This window comes from Bombus terrestris, chromosome 10 (assembly GCF_910591885.1).
Source record: "Bombus terrestris chromosome 10, iyBomTerr1.2, whole genome shotgun sequence".
Taxonomy (NCBI): domain Eukaryota; kingdom Metazoa; phylum Arthropoda; class Insecta; order Hymenoptera; family Apidae; genus Bombus; species Bombus terrestris.
In genome coordinates this window covers 20,273,564-20,299,721 of record NC_063278.1, presented here as the reverse complement: position 1 = coordinate 20,299,721, position 26,158 = coordinate 20,273,564, and the positions used below count along the sequence as shown (strand labels likewise).

The window sequence follows — 26,158 nt, the reverse complement described above, 5'->3', positions numbered from 1 at the left end:
ACATGCCAATGGTCAGAGCAACCGCCTTCGCGGATGATCTGGCCATCACATGTTCCGTCGGGAGGAACGAAGAGGCCTCCGTCAAGGTCAACACGATGCTAAGGATCGCCAGCGATTGGTGCACGAGTGTCGGGCTCACCCTGGCGAGAGAAAAGACGGAGGTCATGCTCATCACAAGCTTGCGAGTGCCGAGAGTGGTGAAACTCAGGTTGGGCTCCTCGGACATCGAAACGGTCGATCGCATCAGGTATCTCGGAGTCGTCATCGACTCCAGTCGGAGGTTCGGTGCGCATATCGAGATGGTGTGTAATAGAGCCGACAAGTTAATAGGAGCCCTTAGGGGAATTCTACCCAACATCAACGGGCCGCCCAGCTTGACTCGTAGGCTCTACTACAATGTGTGGGAGTCCATCGTAACTTACGGAGCACCGGTGTGGGCTAGAGCAGCGAATACCGATAAGAACAGGAAAAAGCTGAAACGAGCACAATGAACGGCCCTGTGCATAACAACGACGGCATACCGTACCGTCTCCCACGCGGCACTTTGCGTGTTGACCGGGAATCTCCCGATTTACATAAAGATAAAGATGCTCGGAGAGACCTACGAGAGGAACAAGATCCATGGGTCCAGGATTGGCACGGATGACGGCTGCAAGCTGAAGGAGGAACTGGAGGCGATTCGCAAGAAGGCCCAAGAGGACTGGCAGAAGGAGTGGAACAACTACAAAAAGGAAAATATCACAAAGAAGCTAATACCGAGTGCGCTGCTATTTACCAAAAAGAAGATGGACATCGATCACCACACCATGCAGCTGCTAACCGGGCATGGGAGCTTCGGTGTCTATAGGAAAAGGATTGGCAGGGACAGCGACAGCAACTGTCTCGACTGTGGAGACCCGAACGACGATGCAGAGCACGCCCTCTTCGCGTGCCTGAAGTGGACGGACAGAAGGATCGAGCTGGAGAACGCTCTGGGCGGGAAGATAGACGTGGGCAATCTGATCGCCACGGTGACCGCCAAGGACGAGAGCTGGAATAAATTCAGGCAATTCTGCAAGACCGTCATGTGTCACAGGAGGGTGACAGCGAGGGCCTGGGAAGGGGCAAGGAGGAGAACGAGCGAAACAACAACTACGCGGGCAATGAGGGCAAGAACATGAAACAACGAAAAACCGAAGAAGGAGACCAGCCCAGTATTCTGAATTGGCTGAGAGGACGAAATGAGCAGTAACTGCCCGAAGAAGTAGATACAACGGGGCACGAAAGGACAACCCTGATGACTGCCGACAGGTTTTACCGGGGTTGTCTGCCCTCTAAGCGGAGGAAGAAGGAGGAGGGGTTTTTAGTGGGTATGGCAACGACATCCGACCGACTCCCACATAACCCAGTGATGCGGGTCGCTGGGCATGCGTAATAGCATTTTCCCCTCCCCACGCAAAAAAAAAAAAAAAATACTTACTTACTATATTTTATATGTATATATTTTTATAGAAACAAAATCAATTTATATCAAAATAATATTATTTAAGATTTAATTACATAATAAGAAGATATTAGAAAATATTTAATATACAATTTGTTTATTTCATAAATTACTAAGTAAAGGTTGATATACGATAAAATATTATTATATTATTATTACTAATTCCATAAATTAATATCCTTATGATAGGTTTTATAGTTACAATAAATTACGTAGTAATTTTGTCTATATATATGTACGTAATTTTATATTTAATAAATTTCTTATTGTCTCGGAATATTTCAACGCACATTGTGTATATAAATTCAATTATCATGGAAAATATTAACAAATATTTTTTCACATTAATTCGATGCATTTAAAAAATATTGTAGTTTATATTTTTAAGCTGCCATTATAAGTTTCAATATCTATTATAGTAAAAATTCTTTTATTTATGTTCCATGTTATATTTATGTTATATTTTAGAAAGCTTTCTGTAATTAGGTAATACATTTTATCACATATAATTTCGATTGTATTAGAAAATTGAATATTTATTTAAAGATACAAAATCAATCCCAATTATCCCAGGGAATTGAAATGTAATAACTATAAATAATAAAGCTGTACATAATTTCATCCGAAGTTCAAATTACATAACTTTTAAATTATATATTCAGGTATCATATCATTATCAGATAGGTTTCATATAATTTAGTCTTATAATACTATAAATCTCTTGAATTTTAGAAAGTTTTATATAAGATTACTAATATCAATATATTTAATGTATTATTTAAAAATAGATGTTCTTATACAGAGAAAATGTAATTATATAATATGACATTATATAAATTTCTTTTATTTCTATATATATGTTTCTGTATCTTAATACGCATTATATGCAAGTTATAGATAACATAAAAATAAAAATATTTACATGTTAAACAGCTAAAGAAATAGCTTTTTATGTGACCCATTACATACAAAATTAAATGATTTTAATATATTTAAAAACATATAAAATAAAAACACAAACATAAATAATAAAATTGACTAGATATATAAAATTTGTATTCTATTCAAAATTATTTTTATTCTATGAATAATAAAAAGTATTAATTTTAAAATGTACTGTCGATCATAAATTTACAAATATATGTGACCACACTTTTATTTTTAGGAAATATAACGTTTTATTCTTAACACTGTAGAATCTTTCCCCAAAATTTCCATCATTTCAGAAACTGGTGGACCCTCCTAAAAATGTAAATACATATATTATATAAATTAGTATTAAATTTATAAAGAAAAAATATAATTAGAATATTTTATGTTCACCTTTAAACCACTAAGTACAAAACGTAAAGCTTTCATCAATGTTGGATATGAAATTTCATGTTCATTAGCAAATTCTCTTAGGTATCTATTTATTCATTCTTTATTAAAATTTTGAATTTCAATTTCAATCAATTTCATACTTATTATTTTAAGCGCATCTATAAAGAAAAACCGTTTTAAGTGTATAAAAAAATTAATGAATTCAATTACACGAAACACTCAGTAATGTTTATATACAAAGTATAACAAATTATACCTAATTTACATCCTAACATAGTGTCATCAAGTGATGTGGTTGGTATATGCCATAAAAAGGCCAACTTTGGAGATACTAGATCACTTAATTTTGATATTCTATGCTGTGCCCATTTTAATACAGAAATAATATGATTGTCGTCTAATTGTAAATTTCTATCAGTTTGTCTGAAAATATCATTGAATATATTATTAAAGCTCTAAATACAAATAAAAATTAGTACTAGACAAACCATACATACCTATTTGGGAATGCTTCTATGACTAACGTTTTTATTCTTTCAATTAAAAATGCATTATTTTTTTCATTTGCTAATAATTTTGCTATTTCTATCCTATTGAATTCTAATAGTTTTGGAGGTGAAAGTTTATTAGAACTTACTTTTATTTTAGAAATATTGAACTGAAATAATTAAAACAAACTAAAGTAAATAGTAAAAAAGCATGTGTAGTATGATTTATATTGAATACAAATATTTTGTATAAAGGATATAATATAAAACATAAATACTTGTTTAATTAATTCTTCATAACTATCAATGTAAAGAGCACCTCCTTTATTATCAAAACCACCACCAGCATGTGTAACATAGTTTAAAACTGCTAATGGAAAAATTCCCTCTTTTCTAAAGGATTCTACGCTTATATCGTTTTGCCTTTTCGATAATTTTGATCCATCAAAGTTTAATATCAAGGGTAAATGTCCATATAAAGGTGGAGTCCAATTAAAAGCTCTGTAATAATTACAATCATTCGTGATAATCTACAATTAATGGAAAATATCATATAATAAATTATTTATATTTAAATGTTTAATAAAGGATAAACATATATTTTATACATATAAATGTTATATAAACATAGTTTTTTTTAATATTCTATATAAATACTAAAAAAAGTTTATCACAGGTAAATACGATTCTCTTAGTACATGTAATTAAACTAATTAATCAAATAATTATTATTATAATATCTAATATCTAAATAACTATAATATCTAAAGGATAAAGAAAATAGTTTAAATTATAATTTAAAGTTTATTATTAAATAATTATTAAATATATATAATTACTAATTTGTTATATATATTTATTAATTATTTAATTAATATATACTAATTATATATATTTAATAATTATTTAATAATAAACTTTAAATTATAATTTAAACTATTTTCTTTATCCTCATATACTGAGATAACTGTTTATTATTTAGATATTGTACACGTAATAAATACTTGTATTAAAAAATATAACACATTCTAATTTCAAACATATTTTATTATTCATCATACCATATTGCACAACACAAGTAATTAATAATAACCATAATTCTACAACATTATTGCATAAAATTTGAATCCTATATAAATATTCCACTTTTAAGATGAAAATATCTCATAATTATATATGAAATTAAAAATATAATACTTTACAGGTACTAACAAATATTAAAATATTTACAAATTTTGTTATAAATTTTACTTACTTATACATCACTATATGTTTACGTGTGGATACTTGCCACTCAAGGACTTTGAGTTTGCTATATAGCTTATGACAAGTAGTACATGAAGAGCTAGTAGTGGAAGGGTTAATTTTTTATATCCCTTTTGATATTTCAGTAATAATTTTCTAATAAAAAAATTTATATAATTCAGCAATTACGGGAAGGCTTAGAAAATAAACTATCATTTTCTTTGGCCAGTATGGAACAGGAAGTAAAGAAATGTACGTTTGATGAAGGAGGTACAGAATTAGTATATTTACAAAACTTATCATCAGATGAGCAGGTATAATTCTCCGTTCATATTTTTTAATTTGTAATATCTTATCTTTCTTAAATCTTATGCAGAGTGAACTATTTAATGTGGTCACTTCTATTGAGTCTAATCAAAAAATTATTGTCATAAATGATATACGGTTTCAGAAGATCTTCAAGATATTACAATTAGATTTTTTTTTTCTTTCTTTAAATAAATTGTCAAGATCACTTTCAATCTTTAATACAACTTTACATCTATTATCTATGACAAAAAGTTTTAATTGGTCTACTAATAATAAAATATTTAAAATGATCACATGAATTGGTCCTGCTCTCTATATATAAATATAACTTATATGATTACCATATATGCAATCCAAAAATATATATTAGAAATGAACGTTTGACAAAAGTACCTTTGTATAGGGAGATACAAAGAATTGTCATGGATGTTTCTCCTGGTTAAAGTTTCGACGTTCAGGGGCTAATTCTGGAGCACATACTATTCGAGATCAAGTTACTACATGGAGTGTAGAAGAAGTGTGTTCCTGGTTGAAGAATTTACAGTTGGCTGAATATAATGATCACTTTGTTTCTCATGATATACAAGGTAGGGTATTATTATCATTAACCCCTAGAGATCTCGAGGAACTTGGTATTACTAAAGTAGGACATGTTAAACGAATCTTACAAGCTATCAATGATCTAAATAATTAGGTATATAATAATAATAATTTAAACATTTAAAAGTATAAAATATACAATCAATAAAATAATATGTTATGCCAGTTAATAACTATCTGGATGCTGTATGACGTAGGTTTTGAATTACATAGATTGTTTAAGAAGTAGGACAAGGATTGTATCCTTATAATTAAAAATTTTACGTAACAGTAATATGTAATACAAGTATAACACAAATATTCTAATAAAAAGGGCACTTAGTGTGACACAGCAATGTTATAAGAAAATTATTTTCTGCACTGCTGTATATGATAAAATAATATTACTTGTGCCAAACTGTTGAACTGGTTTTATGTCAAAAGACAAATGTTTATATAGGAATTATAAGGAAAATATTTTATCTTTAAAAAAATACAAATATGTTATAGTCATGTCTAATAAGATATATTTTAATGCAATTCCTATTACAAAATATTATTAGACATGAGCATAGCATTAATAATGCATTTATTAAACAAAAGATTTAAACAGTGTAAAAATTCATTAAACTATAATTTAAGTTATATTTGTTCCTTTGTAGAATGTACAAAAGAAATTGAAGACTTTGATAATCATATATATTGATGTAAATTATAAGTTTGATGATATGTATTATATCATTGTTTGTTGTTTTTTATATTTGATACACGTTACAACTTAGGGTTTCAGCTAAGTTTGCTTACAACAGTATTAATACTACAGTATTAATACTGTAACAGTATTAATATTAATTTGAAAACTACATTCTAAATTTAGATATGGAATAAGTATTGTCAATTATATAAATAATTTACATATGTATATTCAATTTACAATTTATATTGTTTTACTCTGAGTTTAGTTTCCTGTGCAAAAAAGTAGAATGTGTATGTATATATATATATATACAACTATGTTTAAGGAGAAACTATATTTATTACAATAAGTATTGAATGACCTTCTAATCTTTGAAATGAAATCGGTGACAGAAACTAATATAATTTAATATTTTCATATAGCACATAGAAAGCATTTCTTATCTTATTTGATGCTGCAATTAAACAATAAATTTTAAGCAATACTTACAAAACTATTGAGAGATATGAAATTTCTGTAATAAAATAGCTGTAATAAAATACAATTTTCGTTATATATATATGTTATTATACATATTAAATTTAATGAACATGGAAAACTACATATATTAAATTGTAAGATACAGCAAAGATAAAAGATGTTATTATGAAAAATTATGCTAATAATTTAATTACAATACTTTAATAAAAATTACAATATCCATTAAAAAATTATTTTTTACAGTTAATACACATATATATACTGACATAAAAAAATAATTTTTCATATATTATATATAATGTATTTATTACAATCTTCTTAGAATTGTTTATATTTGTATAAAATTAAAAAAGTTTTCTATTGCGTAGTTTATAAAATATTTCATTTTTTAAATTCTTGAGTATTAAAAGATAAAAAGCAGTTCACAAATAATGACTGATGAGTATACGAAACTGCTGGAAATTATATATTGAAAAAAATAAATAACAAACTACTGTATGTGCTATGTGTACATAAACTGTAAAAAATAATGTAAAATTTATACAGTACTGTGAATCATAAAACTTACAACAATTACATGTTTATTTTTGCATTATGATTATACCAATTACAATTTAATAGTTTAAAACAATGTCTTTGTATTTATATTATGTACAGTTAAAATTATATGTGCTGTAAATTTTTATCTATTGATAAATTATATAATATTATATATAGTATATATACATACACATATGCACAATCAAACAAAATATTATACATGTATACAAAAATAACACACTGTGTACATAAAGTGCTCTGCAATTTTTTTATCACATTTAAATTTCTAACTAAATTAAAAGATATCTAAAAAAGCATCTTTAACATAATGCAACATGAATAAATGAAAGTGATATTTAATTTCTATGATCATATTATAACAGTCTTGAAATAAACAATGATTAGGATGATGATGATAATACTGGTAATGACAAAGAAAAATGTACGTCACCTGCCAATGGCAATAAAAATATCATGTACAAATTTATTGAGAAACTGAGGAAACAAGTTTTTTAAATGTACCATAATTTCAATGTTGCTATGTTAAAACAAGGCTGATGTAACAAAGAAATAAAAGAATGTGTTTAACACGCGATTGACAATTAAACCTTACAGATATATAAGATTCACTTAAATATTATATTTATTAACTCGATTAGGGATTAACTCAATTTGAAATAATTTCTTATACATAAGCTTGCGAAACTAATAATATTGTAGTTAATAATAATAATTTTAAATTTACAAAAGCAAAAAAACAAACAATTGCTATCTTTCAGAACTGCCTCTAGCTGAATTGTTCAGACATTTAATATCTCCTTATTACATTATCTTTGGTCATATTCTTCTTCATTCTTGTAAATAAGAATAATGAAACTTCAAGTTATATTAATCAGGTATTAATTCCTGATCTCGAATTTATTCGTTTTATAATTCACGACAGATACACAATACATTGATATCCAATTCTATCCATATTAATGCACGTGCATATTCTGTTGATATATGTCTGTATGTATATTGTATCATATTCAGTTAAAAATGGATATGTAATTTGTGTGTATAAATGCGTGTTCGGTTATACGTATGTAGAGCCGTATATGTATTTACGTGTGTGCGTCTCTTTTGAATGTCTTTTACACACATGTATTTGTTTATATAATTTCAGCATTCATTATATTATTATACATTACGTTGTATTATGTAATATCACACTATTATTAATTTTAGGAAATTTTCTTAATATCTTAATATCTTATCAGTGATCTCAGTGTTCATATATTTCCTTTTATCTATTTTTCATAACTTTTTTGTTAATACAAGAAGTATTAAATTACTAAACTATGTATTTACATCTGCAAAATGATGATTTAAGAAATATTTTAAATTTCTATATTATTTATTCACTATAGAATTGTTGAGAATATTATATTTTATATGATTTATTAGTAATAATTACCATCTACATAATTTTGTAGAGGGTATGCTCATAATTATTTCCTATTAAATTTTTTATTGTAATAATATATATATATATATCATTTTTCAAATAAAATTATATATATATGCATACTTAATACATACATATATGATGTATTAAATATATTGTAAACATATAAAAAGTAGCAAGTATACAAAGTATACAAAGCAAAGTATACAAAAGCAGATGTGTTTACATAGTTGTAATTCGAAATTTATAGTTATGCAATCACTAAATCTTTTTTATTAAATATTGTATGTCTATTCTTAACAATTTTACCTCGATTAATAATTTACTAGTTTTATTTGTTTTAAAATCAAGATGAATATGTTAAACTTTAATCTATAAATGTTTTCAATCTATAAATCAAACGTCTTGAAGATATTACAAAAATATTAAAAAAATTTTTAATAATATATACTGTTACAATTCCGGGTGTTAAATTTATTTTTACAAATAGTGATTTTTTTATTGACAATATGCAACATGAGTGAATACTTCAATATATTATATGATGAATGGGAAACAATTTCTTCGATAATTCTAATGTTATTTCTAACAATGTGAAAAAATGGAAATGTTACATGTTCCAATCCATTGACTCAATAAGTAAAAAGAAAACAGTTAAACTGTTCCTCAATATTATATAACCATCTTTTTAGGATATGAATATTAGAATAATGTTGTTAATGATGTAGATGTGAAACTTTTTTAAAGTATATAATTTAATGTAATATTTTGTTTATTATGCTTTGCTCTTTCAAATATGCTCAATTTATACCACAAAACTACACTAATTCTTCCATATATATAAATTTGCATTCCAGCATAATAAATCTGCAAGGATAAAAGTGCCTATCTTAGATTTTCTAATCTCAAAATATATGAACAGCATAACTTAATTGGCATTATATTATAATTTTAAAATTGTCTTATGCATTCCAAATTTTCCATTTAATATTGTAAACACTGAATTATAAAAATAATTTGCATGTGATATTTGTTTAAGATTATAGTAAAAATTATAACTTGTATTTGGGTAATAATATTATGATAGTATTATATAATGTTAGATATTCAGTTGTAATTTTATACTTATACTTAATTTTATATTTATATGTATACCTAATATGTCACAAAATATTTAGTGAGAATAAATTATATAACAACTATTACGCACATATTACACGATAAAACATATTCAGAAAGTATGTACAATTTAGAGAAAAATAATTTAAAGGATATATAGATATAATTATATCATTTTAAAGTTTTATTTAATCAAGAAAATACAATACAATGTAGAAACTTCCTACTGGTAGAACAGTTTTGTAGCATGAAGCTAAGGATCAAACCATGTTATGTTTGGATCAACTACTCTTTTAAATATATTTACATTTACGTAAAGAAAAATTGTTCTCATCTTATACATTGTTTCAATAAACTAACAACTAGTTTATTATTGATAACTATCATAAAATCAATGGATATCTACTTTAGCAAACTTTCTTCATTTACAAAATTTTTCATATTTCTTTCAAATATATACATTTTTGATCTATTTAGTTCATTCAAATTTTTTTGTTTTGTATTATTGATGTATATTAAAAAATATAAAATTAATTTGTTTTTCTATCAGAAAATGCAATAAGAAACATAAAATGTTTCAAAATATATTCTTATACATTATTATATGCAAAGCTGCATAAGAAACCTCAACCCTAGATAATAGTAATATATACATAAAATAAAATCTCATTTCTTGTTATTTTTCTGAAATTCTTTGAAATTTAGAAAGAGGTAAATTATATTATGTTTTATTGAAAATTGTAAAACAAACTCTTTCTAAGTCCGTTTATATATACTGAATGTTCTTTATACATTCTTCATTACACTATTATGTTAAGTAAATCTATAATTCAATGAATACATAAGATGTAGAAAATGTTTGAAAACTATAAAGAGTGTTATACAACTATACAAAATTAGTAACAAATAAATTTCTTGAAATTATTATATTTATAAATATAATTAATTAGAGTATATGTTTTTTACACTTTCTACTTATGTATTTTGCAAACTACATTACATATTTTGCAAAATCCAAAAATATAAGAATTATACTACAAATAAGTTGATGTTACCTAGTACAATAGAAAAGGTTTATAATATTATATATCTAATAAAACTTACTTTTATCTTACATTTATAGAATTTTTAAAGTATGATACATAATATTGTATAGTAGCGTATATTGCTACTAGTAAAAAGGTTAATATTATTTTAATATTAAAATAATTATTATGCAATTCACATAAATCAAAAACACAATGATATTCATATAATTTATGTTTATACTCTAAGACAAAAATATGTTTATCTCCATCTTTTCTTTGTATACTATATGACTTAATATATGTATGTCATTCAAATAATTTAAAAGAGAAGATATATATGATAAACTATTTTAATTAATTATAATGAAATATACACATATCCAAATAAAGAAAATCTTCTCCAAAGATTGTTTCATTTCCCTTTTATCCTTTTGTTTCTGTTTAGATGTATTCAGATAAAAATTTTTTTCTTAAGAAGATATACTTTATTCATCTAGTATTATATTATTGTAAACAGCAATATTAAATAAATGGATCAAATTATGATTGTCCTTTTCACAAATGCAATCTAATTTATAGTTTCATTACAGTTTCCTAATATAAGTATATTACCATTTATAACTTAAATATTTACTATACACATTTTAGTTTGAAAAAAATTCATTGGTACAAGTAAACAAAGGATAACAGTATATTTTATACATATGATCTGAAAACATTGAAATGCATGGTTGATGCAGTAAATACTTACTTACTATATTTTATATGTATATATTTTTATAGAAACAAAATCAATTTATATCAAAATAATATTATTTAAGATTTAATTACATAATAAGAAGATATTAGAAAATATTTAATATACAATTTGTTTATTTCATAAATTACTAAGTAAAGGTTGATATACGATAAAATATTATTATATTATTATTACTAATTCCATAAATTAATATCCTTATGATAGGTTTTATAGTTACAATAAATTACGTAGTAATTTTGTCTATATATATGTACGTAATTTTATATTTAATAAATTTCTTATTGTCTCGGAATATTTCAACGCACATTGTGTATATAAATTCAATTATCATGGAAAATATTAACAAATATTTTTTCACATTAATTCGATGCATTTAAAAAATATTGTAGTTTATATTTTTAAGCTGCCATTATAAGTTTCAATATCTATTATAGTAAAAATTCTTTTATTTATGTTCCATGTTATATTTATGTTATATTTTAGAAAGCTTTCTGTAATTAGGTAATACATTTTATCACATATAATTTCGATTGTATTAGAAAATTGAATATTTATTTAAAGATACAAAATCAATCCCAATTATCCCAGGGAATTGAAATGTAATAACTATAAATAATAAAGCTGTAAATAATTTCATCCGAAGTTCAAATTACATAACTTTTAAATTATATATTCAGGTTTCATATCATTATCAGATAGGTTTCATATAATTTAGTCTTATAATACTATAAATCTCTTGAATTTTAGAAAGTTTTATATAAGATTACTAATATCAATATATTTAATGTATTATTTAAAAATAGATGTTCTTATACAGAGAAAATGTAATTATATAATATGACATTATATAAATTTCTTTTATTTCTATATATATGTTTCTGTATCTTAATACGCATTATATGCAAGTTATAGATAACATAAAAATAAAAATATTTACATGTTAAACAGCTAAAGAAATAGCTTTTTATGTGACCCATTACATACAAAATTAAATGATTTTAATATATTTAAAAACATATAAAATAAAAACACAAACATAAATAATAAAATTGACTAGATATATAAAATTTGTATTCTATTCAAAATTATTTTTATTCTATGAATAATAAAAAGTATTAATTTTAAAATGTACTGTCGATCATAAATTTACAAATATATGTGACCACACTTTTATTTTTAGGAAATATAACGTTTTATTCTTAACACTGTAGAATCTTTCCCCAAAATTTCCATCATTTCAGAAACTGGTGGACCCTCCTAAAAATGTAAATACATATATTATATAAATTAGTATTAAATTTATAAAGAAAAAATATAATTAGAATATTTTATGTTCACCTTTAAACCACTAAGTACAAAACGTAAAGCTTTCATCAATGTTGGATATGAAATTTCATGTTCATTAGCAAATTCTCTTAGGTATCTATTTATCCATTCTTTATTAAAATTTTGAATTTCAATTTCAATCAATTTCATACTTATTATTTTAAGCGCATCTATAAAGAAAAACCGTTTTAAGTGTATAAAAAAATTAATGAATTCAATTACACGAAACACTCAGTAATGTTTATATACAAAGTATAACAAATTATACCTAATTTACATCCTAACATAGTGTCATCAAGTGATGTGGTTGGTATATGCCATAAAAAGGCCAACTTTGGAGATACTAGATCACTTAATTTTGATATTCTATGCTGTGCCCATTTTAATACAGAAATAATATGATTGTCGTCTAATTGTAAATTTCTATCAGTTTGTCTGAAAATATCATTGAATATATTATTAAAGCTCTAAATACAAATAAAAATTAGTACTAGACAAACCATACATACCTATTTGGGAATGCTTCTATGACTAACGTTTTTATTCTTTCAATTAAAAATGCATTATTTTTTTCATTTGCTAATAATTTTGCTATTTCTATCCTATTGAATTCTAATAGTTTTGGAGGTGAAAGTTTATTAGAACTTACTTTTATTTTAGAAATATTGAACTGAAATAATTAAAACAAACTAAAGTAAATAGTAAAAAAGCATGTGTAGTATGATTTATATTGAATACAAATATTTTGTATAAAGGATATAATATAAAACATAAATACTTGTTTAATTAATTCTTCATAACTATCAATGTAAAGAGCACCTCCTTTATTATCAAAACCACCACCAGCATGTGTAACATAGTTTAAAACTGCTAATGGAAAAATTCCCTCTTTTCTAAAGGATTCTATGCTTATATCGTTTTGCCTTTTCGATAATTTTGATCCATCAAAGTTTAATATCAAGGGTAAATGTCCATATAAAGGTGGAGTCCAATTAAAAGCTCTGTAATAATTACAATCATTCGTGATAATCTACAATTAATGGAAAATATCATATAATAAATTATTTATATTTAAATGTTTAATAAAGGATAAACATATATTTTATACATATAAATGTTATATAAACATAATTTTTTTTAATATTCTATATAAATACTAAAAAAAGTTTATCACAGGTAAATACGATTCTCTTAGTACATGTAATTAAACTAATTAATCAAATAATTATTATTATAATATCTAATATCTAAATAACTATAATATCTAAAGGATAAAGAAAATAGTTTAAATTATTATTCAAAACATATTATTAAATAATTACTAATTTGTTATATATATTTATTAATTATTTAATTAATATATACTAATTATATATATTTAATAATTATTTAATAATAAACTTTAAATTATAATTTAAACTATTTTCTTTATCCTCATATACTGAGATAACTGTTTATTATTTAGATATTGTACACGTAATAAATACTTGTATTAAAAAATATAACACATTCTAACTTCAAACATATTTTATTATTCATCATACCATATTGCACAACACAAGTAATTAATAATAACCATAATTCTACAACATTATTGCATAAAATTTGAATCCTATATAAATATTCCACTTTTAAGTTGAAAATATCTCATAATTATATATGAAATTAAAAAAATAATACTTTACAGGTACTAACAAATATTAAAATATTTACAAATTTTGTTATAAATTTTACTTACTTATACATCATTATATGTTTAGGTGTGGATACTTGCCACTCAATTCCTCTTAATACATGAGATATTTCCATAAGATGATCATCAACGACATTTGCAAAATGGTAAGTTGGATAACCATCTGTTTTGATAATAATTGGGTCTCCTTCCCTTTGTGCAATATCATGTTCTATTTTACCATATATTAAATCATTAAAGCTTTCTATTCCAGCAGATAACTACAAAAATATAGACAAATGTATAAAAATATAATTAGTCACAATATATGACATTATGTAATACTATTTTTCAATACCTTAAATCTAATACAAAAAGGGGATCCCTTATCAAGTTTTGCTTTTACTTCATCGTTGCTTATATGTCTACATCTATTATCATACTTAGGCACTTCTCCTCGTTTTATTGCTTCTCTTCGCAATAATTGCAATCTGTTTTCTGTGCAGAAACAGTAATATGCAGATTGATTATTTATGAGTTTAAGCACTTGGTCCCTGTAATTTAATGAATAATGAATAATATTATTAATTTTCTAGTATCTATAAGAATCTTTGTCTATTAATATAACAAGTGAAATTTAACTTTATCTTATAAAAAATATAAAGAGTCGTAGACAAATAATTTAAATTTAATTTATACTATATAATATAATATAATTTAAATAAGCAAAAAATACAACCATTATATGTATTAAAACTCTATATTCTTAGTCAAACTACTAATAAATAGAAATTAGTTATGTTATAATAACTATTTGAAATTAGGTGATAAAACAAAATATAGTTATGTTTATTTGGATTTTGTTACATATATGCTTTAATGGACTTACTTGAAAAATTTTCACTAAGCTTTAAGTAAAGTATACTTTAAAGTATAAAGTAGCATCATTATATCTAATAATTTTGTAGAAAATAATTCATATCACTTGGAAATATCTATATGAACACAACATTTATATTACATTTACATATATGTAACTACAATATAGTATTTATTTGAATACTTATATAAATGAAAATTTTCAACGTACTTATATATTTCAAGACGTTTTGATTGTATGTAAGGCCCAACAGGTCCACCTCTTATTGGATCCTCATCAGGTATGATTCCAGACCATAGTAAATCACATTGAATTTTTTCTATTGCATCAGGTATGCATCTAGATTGATCAGTATCTTCAATTCGTAAAATAAATGCACCATTATTAGCACGGGCAAATAAATAATTATATAATGCAGTTCGTAAACCTCCTACATGTAACAAACCTGTAATAATTTTTACACATATTAATATATTTTTTATACTGTATTAAGCAAGATAAATAAAAAAAATATTACATCATATGATGAATTGATATTCTATTATATTGAATTTTATAAAGATGAATAATCATATTACATACCAGTTGGACTAGGTGCAAATCTAACTCTTACTTGTACTTTTTTAAAGAACCGTTTTTGCATAAACAGAACATTTGTAATACGGAATATGTTGTACTTCATCGTATTTCTTCACTGAATTATATTAAACCTATAATTTAAATTTCACTAAAGATCATTATACAAATTATACCGTTTCATACAATATTACAGAAGCATAAATTAGGATTATATAAAGCATACCAACATCAAGTTTTGTTTTAAGATTCACTCTTTATCTCCAATATTTTTCAAACAAACAAGAATAAACTATTAATATCATATAATTCATTTACACTTGCTTTGACTATTCACGAGGGGTTACACATGTTTCAAATGTGCTTTCATACAGGCATTCTTATCTCTAGTAAAATATTTTATGTTGACCAACCTTGTAGAGTTTTCCCAAAAAATATGAAAGTAATTTCTTTTAAAGTTTAGGATCACAACTATATAAAGAATTTATATAATTATAATTTATAATATTTACATACATACATTAATCAATAACATTACAGGATCACAATATAAAATTAATTTATAACAAATTGTATTCGTATCAATTATTATTTGTATTTATTATTTATTTGTACCAATATTTATATTTTGATTTGCTACTCTATAGTGTTCAGAAATATCATAGAAAAGATTTATAATTTTTCCTTTCTTTTTAGATACGTGTTTTTCCACATCGAATTATGATAAGATTTAAAAGAAATTGAAAACATAATATACGATCTGTAATACATACGTTTTAATGCAATTATATAAATTCTGTTAATATATTCCTTTTATTATGATATCTGTTGTTATATAGAAGTTTAAAATTATAGTTACAAAATAACATTTTCATTTTTTTTTCTTTTTTGTTAAAAAGAAATTACTTATAGTTTTAATGTATATACATCTCTGATGGCCAGACAAAGGAATATATAACGGCATACAAAAGTTTCTGATAGATAGGTTAGATAGATTTTTCACTTTAGATTTCAAAAGCGGTATTATAAAGAATTTTAACAAGTATTACATATCTATATAATAGTGTTCACGTATTATATTATGTTCTCTTACTTATCGTATTTTTATACCTAATAATACTTAAAATTCTTTTAGATATATACCTTTCGAATATAAAATGAAGATATAGTATGACGTTATAATATTGTTTTTACGTTGTTGTAACGATCTATGTTTTTTTATTTTTATTTTACTTTTTTTATCTACAATCCAAATACACTACATATGTTTGCGGATATTTATAAATCGAAAATGATATATGTTTTGATATTTTATCAACTTTCATATCGAAAATCGAACATCTGATCTTACATTGCATTTTAAGGAAACAAATTATTTTTACATTTCGCGCGATATGTATTGGTAATGAGTGATTGGTTCATTTAGTTATTAATAATGACATGAGGGTGCGCTTTAGTTGTAGGCTAAGCGCCGCAGATTTCGCGCGGGGCGGGTGTTGTCATTAGATTTTCACGTGACGAAAGTGAGTTTCCGTAAGAAATTTGACAACGAATCATATAAAAATGCCGCCGAAAAAGCGGGAAAAAGAAGTGGACGGGCAGAAAGGTCCTCGAATGGATCAAATTCAAGCAGACCATGAGCTATTTCTACAGGCCTTCGAAAGTAAGAACTTTCTGTTATCATTCTGTTTTTCTCTATTTTTCTGATTTCAAAATTAATTAATATCTCGATTTATAATAACTAAATGGTCATTGATCATCACTTTTTCAATATTTATTACAAATATTCAAAATGTTCGTACATAACCCCATTTGCTAAGAACGTACCGAGCGCCGAACCGCGCGTCGTTCCACTCCGTTCCCTCCTTTACTTCAATTCGTGGACACCTGTCATTCTCTCACCATGTTCCTATTTAGTGTTTAATTTAAAAAGTCAAGCTAATTATATGTGATGATTAAATAAATAAAGTATGTATTATTAGGTTTAAATTATTTTTCGTCAATGCAATTCTTAATTTAATATTTTGATATTTTTTCTCAACTAATAGTTATCTTAATTTTGTAGCAAAATATCATGTACTTAATTTATTAACACTCATGTTTAATTCGACACAACGTGTTGTTGCTTTTATTTAAACACGTCAAAAAATATAAGAAAATTTTCTAAATAAATAAATGTATTATTAAGTTTAAATTATTTTTCAACGTTGTAATTTTTATTTTAATATTTTTTCTCAATTAATATATATATCTTAAGTTTTGTAGCAAAATATCATGTACTTAAATTATTAACACTCATGTTTAATTCAATCACAACATGTTATTACTTTTATTTAAACATGTCAAAAAATTAAGAAAATTTTCTAGTAATTAATTTAGTGTAATTGAGTTATTTTTGCTTTTTAAAGGTACTTACTTTCATTTATTTAATAAATTGAGATTTTCATTTATTTAATAAATTGAGATATAGTGCAGTTTTATTTTAAAGTAAAATGGGATCAGAGAGGTTTGACCTGCATAAAGCGTAACAAGTATGTAAGAATGCAGGCTTCTCATATGAAAATGAGGATAACCTAATCATCATTTCCCATTTTTCCTTAAAGAAGGATCATATACAATTTTCAATATTTATCTCTTTTAACTCCTGCAAGGATCATTTCACTTGTGACAAAAATGTTAACCTCTGAGCCATCTGGAGGAATTCAATTAAACTATATTCTTCTTTTATTTAATTTACTTGTATTTAAAAATATTTAAATTATATATTTTTATTCTTGCTATTATATAGTAATTTTATGTATCATTTTTTCAGAACCAACCCAGATCTACCGATTTCTACGCACAAGAAACCAAATTTCAGTGAGTAAAAATAAAATAAATCTATCTATATTTTATATTTTATTTTAATTGTTAATTATTTGTAATTTAATGTCTCCTCAAAGTGTTAACTGAATATTTTAATATTTATTTGTATTCAAAATGTCCAAAGTACTAGATGAGAGTGAAATGGTAAATACTTGTAGACAAATAAATATGAATGAAAGTGTATTTGGTACAATTTTTTTGTACTAACAGTTTAGTGAATTTTTCTTAGGTTGTAATAAAGTAAAACTTAAATTCTACAATAGAGTGTTTGTGAAAATTCCTGCAATATAATTGAAGTTAAAAAATATTTTGAAATTTTTTATATTTGTTTTTTATGATTGGAAACGGTAGGTATATAAATTTATTATCTTGTAAAGCTATTTATTTAAAATAAAATGAAATTAAACGTTATGTTTTATTCTCTGTATCGTTTTGTTTATACAAACTAATAGAAATATGATAATGTAAAACATTTTGTGTAACTCTTTTTTAGCCAATATTTCTATATAGAAACTTAACTTACATGAGGCAACGTATGTCCAGAAGCCATAAATCACGTCGGGGGTTTAAAATTGACATGATATTGGAAAAATTAATGTCAAAAAATAATCAAGGAGAAAACCCAGGTGTTCGTGGATACATGACTCTTACTTTTCTAGGTTTTTATGATAAAAAAGGTAATTGTGAAATACGCTCTGGTACCTAAATGAGACACTTCAAACATTTAACTTATTGAATTAAATTTTTCTTTATAATGGTAATGTTACAGTTGAAACGCCTCAAGATCCTGTAAAAGTAGAAACATTATTATTGAAAATATGTCACAAAAAAAGAAAAGATGTGAGTTCACCAATTATGCAGGCAAGTATGACTTTTCAATTACATAATTTGTTGGAATGGAATAAATAAGTAAAATTGATAATTGCTGTTAAATAAGCGAACATTTTTTAATTTTAGGTTTCTGTTGGCACAAGTGAAGTTCCAATCAATCCTTGTGAAAATCAACCACCTCCAAAGGCACCTACCATATCTATACCTAATGAATCTTTCAGTTTGAATAACGGTCATGTAGCAAAAACTTATATGCTTTTACTTAGAGTATATTGTACGTCCAATACTGGCTGCCTTATGCATAACTGTGATTTAGATGGTTAGTTAAAAATACACACACACACACACATATATATACCATGAATTACTTTAGAGAGTATACTTTCATAATATTTGTTTTCCTTTTCTTTCTCTCTTTTTCTCGTTAGAACCAGCTCAAAAGCGTCGCAAATCTTCTACGGGTTCAATTAAAGCTGGAGGAGAAGAAATAAAGTTGTATGGTTCTGAACTCATAGTGTATGATAAACACAACCGATGTTTGTTGACTGATGGCGATTATGAACTAGGCTTACAAGAAGTACAAACCAATATTCGATCTAGCCCAAAGAAGCACAGCTCTTGGGAGTCTGTACCTGACATCAAGGAATGTGGTCCTTTTGAAGTATTCAGCAAAGGACCAACATTAAAATTTAGGCTTAATTGGACGACTGAACCAAGTAACGGTTTAGTTGATAGACCAACTCCAATTCATTCAGTACCAAATGGTGATAATAAAGAAAATCGCTCAGGAAATAGTAAGTTATTTATCCTTTTCTTTTTTCCACAGAAGAAGAAATATGTATAAACAGGATAAAAAGAAGATAAAATGTTTCATAAAATAATTTCAGCTGGTCTAGAACGTTCTTCCACAAATAATAATAATAGTACCAATAATAACAACAATAATAATAGTAATAACAACAATAACAATAATCCAACACTGCCAACACCTAGTCCTCTAAATTCCTCAAGAATGACAACTAGTGAGAAAACGGACACTATCATGGGTACACAGCAAATAGTTTATCAGTTCCTGTATAATAATAATAGTCGCCAACAAACAGAAGCTTGTGAAGATTTACATTGCCCTTGGTGCTCATTAGACTGTGGAAAACTTTATTCTCTTTTAAAGCACTTAAAATTATGTCATTCGCGATTTACATTTACGTATGTGGTAAGTGTTTAAATATATGCATTACAAATCTGTGACATCAAAGTACTATAAAATAAATTGTTTATTTGAATAGCCAATTCCACAAGGTGCTCGCATAGATGTAGCAATAAACGAATGTTATGATGGCTCATATGCTGGTAGCCCTCATGAATTAATTACACAGCCATCCAGCATAGCATTTTCAAGAACAGGACCGACGAGACGTACAAGTGTAACAAATATTTTAGTATGTCGTCCAAAAAGAACTAAGCCAAGTCTTTCTGAATTTTTAGAGCTTGATGAAAATGAATATGAAAGCCAAAGACCTTATATTACAGGACATAATAGGTACAACAGTTAACTAAAATAAATGTCATTATTTATTACATATGAAATATGTTGCTCATGAAATTTCTTGTAGGTTGTATCATCATACTGTTACATGCTTACCCATATATCCAAAAGAAATGGATATTGATTCTGAAGGAGAAAATGATCCAAAATGGTTACAAACAAAAACAATGATGATGATTGATGACTTTACAGATGTGAATGAAGGAGAAAAGGAACTTATGAAAATGTGGAATTTACATGTCATGAAATATGGCTATGTGGGAGACTGCCAAATACCACTGGCTTGCCAAATGTTTCTAGAAACTAAAGGAAAGGAATTGCTCATGAAAAATTTATATCGTAATTTTGTTTTACATATGTGTAGTTTGTTTGATTTTGGTCTAATTAGCCCTGTAGTTTTATATCAAACTATTCAAAAATTACAAGAAATTATGAAAGAAGGAGGCGAAGATAGCGATATTCGAAAAGTTTTACAAAAGTCCCATGAAGCTCAAGTTGAAAAATGGCTTAGTTCAGGTTGTCATGCATCTTTAGATGCTAATAAACAAAATAGTACAAGTACTAAAATAAATTTTAATAGCGATGGATCAAATTCTAATGCAAGACGGAAAACTTCTTTACCACTTAGTTCACCAAATTCACAATCTGTAAAAACGACAGCATCCATCCACAATAATGTTAGCAAATATGCTAATATGATGACTACATCATCAAACAAGACTGTAAATGGAAGTAGTTATTAATAACCGTTATACATACGTTAATCTGCTAATTGTACGTTTTTGTACAGTATTTGTTGCAAAGGATGTAACTGCGATTAGAATAATTGACATTATAGCTACTTGATAATCATTGCTCTAACTACTAGATCAATTTTCTATAAATTTGAAAGTTTTAAATGTAAAAGTGAAACAAAAGACAAACTTTCAGATAAATATAGTGTGAATAATTCATATAGATCTAATTGAAATTCTGGAAAACAATTAAATATGAAGAAAAAATTTATTTTGAATATACGTAACCGAGAATCTTATTTCGTAAAAAAAGATATAATGTACCCGTTCTTTCTTGGTCTAGTCAATGATGCCTTTTATGTATCTAACTTTTTGAACTTTTTATTTGCTTAGTAATATGTGAAAATTATATTGCCTTATATACTTTTGATTTTTATAATTTGAAGAACATAATATTTTAATATCAAAACTGGAAAAGTGACAAATTAAAATTATTAAACATGTTACATTTAAATATAACTATCATTTTGGAAATCAAGGTCACTGGATAAATCTTGTGTATTCATGATCGGGGATGATAGACTATTCTTTTATATGATAAAACAGTTGTACCTCCTATGGAATGTTAATTTAAATCATAATCTTATAGATTAATATGGATAAATTTAATATCTGAGGATAATATGAAGCTGAAGAAACTAGTACATAATCTATTAAAAGATGGGACCTTGGTACAATTACTTCAGATATTTCTTGTAAACTGAGGCTGTAAATTATAAGTTTTACCCCAAAGTAAGGAATAAACTGTTATAAAAAAAGTGCCTTTGTAAAGCGGGAGAATTTGAATTTAGAGTGACTGTCGCCAATATATGACTTTTGCATTGAGTAGTTATACTCATTTTAATATGTTGAATGTTTGTATGTTTTTATTTAGCAAAGTTTTTTGCCGATTGTCGTTCTTTCAGATAAATTTATGAATGAAATTTAGTACGTTACAATGAATTTATTCTTTGTGTAATATACACAACTTTACTGCCGATGATCGTTCGAAGAAGCATTTACATTCCCGTACGTAATACGTTTCTTTATAACGTAACTAGGTGAAATCTTGTTTAATTTTTTAACAAGTATTGATTTCTAGGAAATCTGTTCTCTTCGAACGACTTTGATCACTGTCCATTAATATTACTACTTATGCTAGGTTGTAAATAAAAAAATACAATAAATTTAGAAACATTATAATTTAAAGTGTTCACTGCTTTTACTTGAAATTATTCAAATTTTTTGTTACTTTTATTTCTTTTTTATCATAGGATAATAACATATTATAAAATATATTTTAGTGGTAATTACAGTACTCCTACAGAGTAATCTTTCTTTCCAATTTTAGCATGTGAAATATGTACATATATACCGAAATACATGCATACATAGACAGCCGCTAAAGATATTTAAGAAAAATACATTTTTTAATGAAATAGCTAATTGTGATATATATACAAGTATATATATTTTTGTCACAATTAAAATGAAAACAAGGATAAAAAGGTCTTACTTTCATTCATAACGTTATAATAAGTTGTATTAAAAGTTTTTAAAACTTCTCTGATATCCATATATAAATATTTTCGCTAAATTAATTTAAATTTAATGTACAATTATAATATCTATAAACACATTATATTACTTAATACTGTTTGATATTTCTCTCATGTTCATGGATCTGTTACTATACTATATGTTATATATTCAATTATATTATTTACTTAACTTGTTTTTTATTTTTATGAGAACCATCTGTTCTAATCTATTATATTTGAAATATTGTGGAAAATCTATTTTAATATACTCAACATGCCAATTAAATTGCTTTACTTTAATAAGATCTAAGAATTCTTCATACATTGGAGCAGTAGTTTCCATATTGGCTGTAGTAAAAACATATCTTTTCTCCAAAGTAATATAAACAACTTTCTGTACATTTGAATTTAAAAGTTCTGTTAATGTTTGAACAAATCCTTTTGTTATGATTTCATCATAAATTACTGTAAACATAAAAAATCATTAATTATATATATGTTATTTTTATTGTAAAAAATATAAATTTATAACTTACCATCAGCAGCTAGAATAATAGTTGGTTCATCTATTCTTTTTTTGTAAAATGTAGGCCATTTTAAATTCAAGAAATCTAATCCTTTAATGTCAACTTTAGACTTAATATAAGCTTTATTTCTCATAAAGTTTCTATGTATTAATTTCAATATCCCTTTTACATCAATGTCTGAAAAGTAAGAAATACATTTACATTAAATATATGCGAACAATATTTAGTGTAATAGCATTATATTACAAACTTTATTACCTGTACAAATTACTTCTTTTGCTAGGAAACTAGCTACTATGCTAGTTAGGCCAACTCCAGCACCTAACTCTAGAACTACCTTATCTCTAAATAAATCAGGATTGGATAAAATATAATCAGCTAGTAATAATGCACCTCGCCATACTTGCAATCCAACATATTGTAATTCTGTAGATATATGGTGTTCTAAAAATATTAATATATAATTTATTACATTAAATAGTGTTTTCTGATATCTGGTCAATTCTATATATAAATTTATACCTATTAATAATTTTCCTTCTTGTTGCCTATCTATATCTATATCATCATCATTATCACGAGTTAAGCCATTAAGACATTTTGGTTTAATCATATAGGATGGGTACTTAAAAATAAAGCTGGATATTACATCTATAAATATATCTTATGATTATATATCTTGTTACGGTTATATAAAAATTAGTACTATGTATTAAATATGACATTACAAAAGTTAAGAAAGTAACAAACTTACTGTCATTTTTACATTTTATATAAGAATTTTCATTTTCTGTAAATATTTCTGATGTTACTGTATACAATGTCATCTTTGTTAATAAAAATCCACTAATATGTAAAAATGATTTTAATTGTCTGTTTTAGATCACCGCATATGTATCTCTAATATTTCTAAGTCAAAGAAATAATGTCAATATAAATGATCTCTGAACATTATACTTGTTAATAAAAAAAAATAAAGTTTGATTTGCGTATAAGTGATACACATTTCTATCTAAAAAATAATTAAATATTGCTAAATATAATTACTTTTCAGTATACCTGTTTACCCGAAATGTTATGCTTTTATGATGAAGTTTACATAATACAATATTACACAATGAATACATAGTTAAACTGTGACTTATTGTTTTAGACTTATTATATTTGCGCTTATGTAGTGTGTTATTGCATATAAATATAATTTCTGAAATATTTTACCGTTTTATATGATTTTTTCAATACATATTTTTAAACTATAATAAATTATTAAACGTATTTTGAAACTTTTATGCAATATAGACAATTCAGATATTTTTTATTATTAAGCTTCTTGAAATTGAAAAATTAAAAATAGATTGTGAAATTTAACGTTATAATTTATTTATAGGAGGAAAAATATTTTATTTGTTACGATGTACAAAACTTATTACATTACGTAAAAAATATTGTAAATAATTTTTCTTTATTTAAATATTTTACTGAAAATAAATATAGTAAAATATTTGCTTTTTACATATATATATACAATAAATAGAAATTTAAATTTTAATTGTTATATATATCTGAATTTGAATATTTTACAAAGGGATTGATATTTCAACCTTTTGAAATTGGATAAATGCATACCAATGACGTAAAAATGTAGAGTAAAATGAAATTTTTAATAAATTTTTTAGCAAGAGTAAAGAAGATATTTCACATATATATTACCTTGGCAGATTATTATAATAAAAATACATATTAAATATTAAAATACTTTTTTATTAACTAGTGATTACATATTTTTTATGTAAATATACATCATTAGAAGCTGTTATTAGTTTTGTAAGCCATGACACTATTACTAGAAATGGAACGGTATTTTGAATTCGGAATAACAGAAACAAATAAGTACTCTTTGTTTCCTTTATACTTAATAGTATGATATTATAATAATTATATATATTTGAAAAAGCAAAAAAATAATCGTAAATTTGAATTTATATTAAAATAGAACGCAAAATATATTTATCTTCTCTGTGAAATGATAAAATAGTATGATTAAAAAATAAATTGATATCCTAACCCTTGTATAGTAATCTTAATATTAACATCCTACCGGATTCTTGAATATTGCGTTG

The 26,158-nt window shown here is 25.1% G+C and overlaps 4 protein-coding genes and 1 pseudogene across 13 annotated transcripts; 2 read left to right on the top strand and 3 right to left on the bottom strand.

Annotated features, from left to right (window-relative positions):
* Nucleotides 1-2,535: 2,535 nt before the first annotated feature.
* Nucleotides 2,536-4,659, bottom strand: LOC125385820 (annotated as a pseudogene).
* Nucleotides 4,599-6,496, top strand: LOC125385743 (diacylglycerol kinase eta-like). The gene is made up of 2 exons (XM_048409133.1): nucleotides 4,599-4,853; nucleotides 5,252-6,496. Exons 1-2 carry the CDS (start codon nucleotides 4,770-4,772, stop codon nucleotides 5,540-5,542), a joined length of 375 nt encoding a protein of 124 aa, XP_048265090.1. The 5' UTR covers nucleotides 4,599-4,769; the 3' UTR covers nucleotides 5,543-6,496.
* A 6,072-nt stretch (nucleotides 6,497-12,568) lies between these two features.
* LOC100644278 (probable glutamate--tRNA ligase, mitochondrial) lies at nucleotides 12,569-17,801 on the bottom strand. 8 transcript variants are annotated; one of them, XM_020868262.2, is made up of 11 exons: nucleotides 17,099-17,327; nucleotides 16,369-16,426; nucleotides 15,962-16,089; nucleotides 15,590-15,824; nucleotides 14,858-15,053; nucleotides 14,566-14,780; nucleotides 13,606-13,828; nucleotides 13,337-13,497; nucleotides 13,096-13,262; nucleotides 12,840-12,997; nucleotides 12,569-12,758 (listed from the first exon to the last, which is right to left on the bottom strand). In XM_020868262.2, exons 3-11 carry the CDS (start codon nucleotides 16,059-16,061, stop codon nucleotides 12,678-12,680), a joined length of 1,536 nt encoding a protein of 511 aa, XP_020723921.1. In that variant the 5' UTR covers nucleotides 16,062-16,089; nucleotides 16,369-16,426; nucleotides 17,099-17,327; the 3' UTR covers nucleotides 12,569-12,677. The 8 variants fall into 8 exon arrangements, with proteins under 8 accessions (XP_020723921.1, XP_020723920.1, XP_003403354.1 ...); XM_020868261.2 differs by lacking the exons at nucleotides 16,369-16,426; nucleotides 17,099-17,327 and adding an exon at nucleotides 17,783-17,801; XM_003403306.4 differs by lacking the exon at nucleotides 16,369-16,426 and having other exon boundaries at nucleotides 17,099-17,209.
* LOC100651355 (polycomb protein suz12-B) lies at nucleotides 17,396-23,173 on the top strand. The gene is made up of 9 exons (XM_003403279.4): nucleotides 17,396-17,618; nucleotides 18,768-18,814; nucleotides 19,314-19,497; nucleotides 19,590-19,681; nucleotides 19,778-19,970; nucleotides 20,080-20,445; nucleotides 20,539-20,864; nucleotides 20,938-21,191; nucleotides 21,265-23,173. The coding sequence occupies exons 1-9, from the start codon at nucleotides 17,519-17,521 to the stop codon at nucleotides 21,938-21,940; spliced, it is 2,238 nt and encodes a 745-aa protein (XP_003403327.1). The 5' UTR covers nucleotides 17,396-17,518; the 3' UTR covers nucleotides 21,941-23,173.
* A 322-nt stretch (nucleotides 23,174-23,495) lies between these two features.
* On the bottom strand, nucleotides 23,496-26,105 carry LOC100644045 (methyltransferase-like protein 22). Of its 3 annotated transcripts, none has more exons than XM_012319993.3 (6): nucleotides 25,749-26,105; nucleotides 24,793-24,947; nucleotides 24,561-24,689; nucleotides 24,297-24,482; nucleotides 24,048-24,215; nucleotides 23,496-23,976 (listed from the first exon to the last, which is right to left on the bottom strand). In XM_012319993.3, exons 2-6 carry the CDS (start codon nucleotides 24,863-24,865, stop codon nucleotides 23,690-23,692), a joined length of 843 nt encoding a protein of 280 aa, XP_012175383.1. In that variant the 5' UTR covers nucleotides 24,866-24,947; nucleotides 25,749-26,105; the 3' UTR covers nucleotides 23,496-23,689. The 3 variants fall into 3 exon arrangements, with proteins under 3 accessions (XP_012175383.1, XP_012175382.1, XP_003403351.1); XM_012319992.3 differs by lacking the exon at nucleotides 25,749-26,105 and adding an exon at nucleotides 25,086-25,357; XM_003403303.4 differs by lacking the exon at nucleotides 25,749-26,105 and adding an exon at nucleotides 25,098-25,357.
* Between the last annotated feature and the right edge of the window lie 53 nt (nucleotides 26,106-26,158).